Genomic DNA, 2011 nt, shown 5'->3' with positions numbered 1-2011 from the left:
ATATCGCGTGCCGAGACAAGTACACGTACACTGAGAGAGAGAAGACGCACACTGACAAAGTTCCCACAAAGTACCTTAGTACCTACACCAATCCGCATATCTAACTACACCAATCCGTATCTCTCTCCGAGGTTGGTCCTCCGCTCGGGATGAAAGATGGTGCTGCGTACGTCCTCAGTACCTGCAGAGTACATTCGCAGCACAGCCAGGCGATGATCCGGGGGGATGTTCGGCGCATTAGCATGCATCGTGATTGTGGAGCTCTGCGAACGGATTGGGCTCAACACACTCGTCTCCACCATGAAGAGCTGGCTGCAGAACCAGGGCTTCTCCAACGCCGACTCATCGTCTGTGCACCAGATCTTCACGCTGCTCTCGTTCTCGTGCTGCTTCCTGGGAGGCTGGCTCGCAGAGACCAAGTTTGGTCGATACAAGACGGTGCTCGGGTTTGCCATCATCTACGCGATCGGCTGCGCCCTCGCCGCTCTGGCGACGCGGCCCGGCGAGGAGAGCCCCTAGATGTTGAACATATCGCTGCACTGCCCCGGCCAGCGCCGCGGTACTGGAACCTGGGTCGCCGCGTCGAGGCTGCCGGAGGCTGGGCAAGGCGCTCTTCACCATGCCAGCTGCTTGTAGGAGTCTGTCCCTCTCTTCCTCTTCGGTGTCCTGGTGCTCGTTGCGCTCGGCACGGGAGGTGCCCGACCCGTTTCGATAGCTCTCACTGCGCCGCGCGGCCGCCTTCGCTGCAGTCTAATTTCGTCACCCCGTAGCTGAACCGATGCGTGTGTGATGCCACGGCGTCTGGAATGCCCCGTCCCACAGTTTCGTCACCCCAAGCGCTCTGAGCAGCGTGCTCACTTGGGACTGGCGTGGTGCGCAGGCATCAAGCCCAACATCAGCCCGTTCGGCGCTGACCAGATCGACCCCGCCACCGAGGGCGCTGAGGCGCACAAGTCCTCCTTCTTCATGTACCTCTACCTCACCGTGAACGTCGGCTGCCTCGTCGCGTTTGGCTTCCTGGCCAACGTCGCCACCTCGGGCCCTGCCCACCTAGATGCCTGAGAGTACACGCGTGCAGTATGCACGAGTGTCGGGCTTCTCACATTCGATTCAGAATATGTGTGTCCCGTGCAGCACGGCATGGCTGCGTGGAGGGCTTTGCAGGCCGCTGCAGAACACTGGCTCCCTCTGCAGGCCTGCCCGGGTACATTGCGATCGAGGACGGCTTCTTCTTTTGCTACGTCCTCACCGCCGGCCTGATGGCGACGGCCGTGGCGGTCTTCTTTGCGGGCACGCCCATTTATCGCAAGGAGAGCTTCGAGTGCGCCTCGCGCCCCGTGCTCGGGCCCTTCTTTTCTCGGATCCTCGAAGGGCGAGGGACGGCCAAGGGCAAGATCTCGCTGCTGGGCTGGGTGCTGCTGCCGACGATCATTGTGCTGTCGATCCTGCAGGTCTTCGTGCCGTGGCCCTTCCTGACCACCCTCAGCCTGGCGGCCGACTTGCTCTGCATCGGGTGCCTCTGCGTGGCCCACCGCGACAACTCGTGGCTCGGTGCGAGGACGCCTCCGACACACTTCCGACGCCCCTTTCCCTCTCGCCGCACACCGATTAACGTCCCCCGTTTTACTTGCGGCAGGCAAGCCCGACGCTGTGACAAGGTGCCTCGATATCGTGCCGGTGGTCGTCGTGGGCAACGTGACTTTCGACACACTCTACAACACAATGTTTTCCTACTTTTACGAGCAGGGGTGCCAGATGGACACACGCGTGGGGTCGGATGGTATGCAGCTCAACGCAGCCTTCTTCAACCTGGGCAGCTCCATCGCCGTCGTCTTCCTGACCCCCGTCATCGAGAAGGCGATGCGGAGCACGTCGGGCACCTTCAAGGTGATGTGCGGCATCTTCATGGGCGCGGCTTCACAATTGGTTGCGGCGGTCATCGAATACCACCGGCGCCAGGCCGAGGTGCTCCCGATCGGCTCCAACTGCGCGCCGCTCAAGCCAGGCAGCT

The 2011-nt window shown here is 61.8% G+C and overlaps 1 protein-coding gene across 1 annotated transcript; it reads left to right on the top strand.

Moving 5' to 3' along the window:
• Positions 1-225: 225 nt before the first annotated feature.
• On the top strand, positions 226-1965 carry EMIHUDRAFT_253861 (hypothetical protein; the record flags this gene model as incomplete). The annotated part of the gene is made up of 5 exons (XM_005782116.1): positions 226-438; positions 637-694; positions 881-1026; positions 1155-1551; positions 1637-1965. Coding segments are annotated over 5 exons (1143 nt in total), but the record flags the coding sequence as incomplete, so codon positions are not given.
• Positions 1966-2011: the final 46 nt, after the last annotated feature.

The sequence above is a fragment of the Emiliania huxleyi genome, assembly GCF_000372725.1.
Source record: "Emiliania huxleyi CCMP1516 chromosome Unknown EMIHUscaffold_1929, whole genome shotgun sequence".
Classification (NCBI taxonomy): domain Eukaryota; phylum Haptophyta; order Isochrysidales; family Noelaerhabdaceae; genus Emiliania; species Emiliania huxleyi.
Note: the sequence above shows the minus strand (reverse complement) of the source record. Positions and strands in the feature narration are given on the sequence as shown.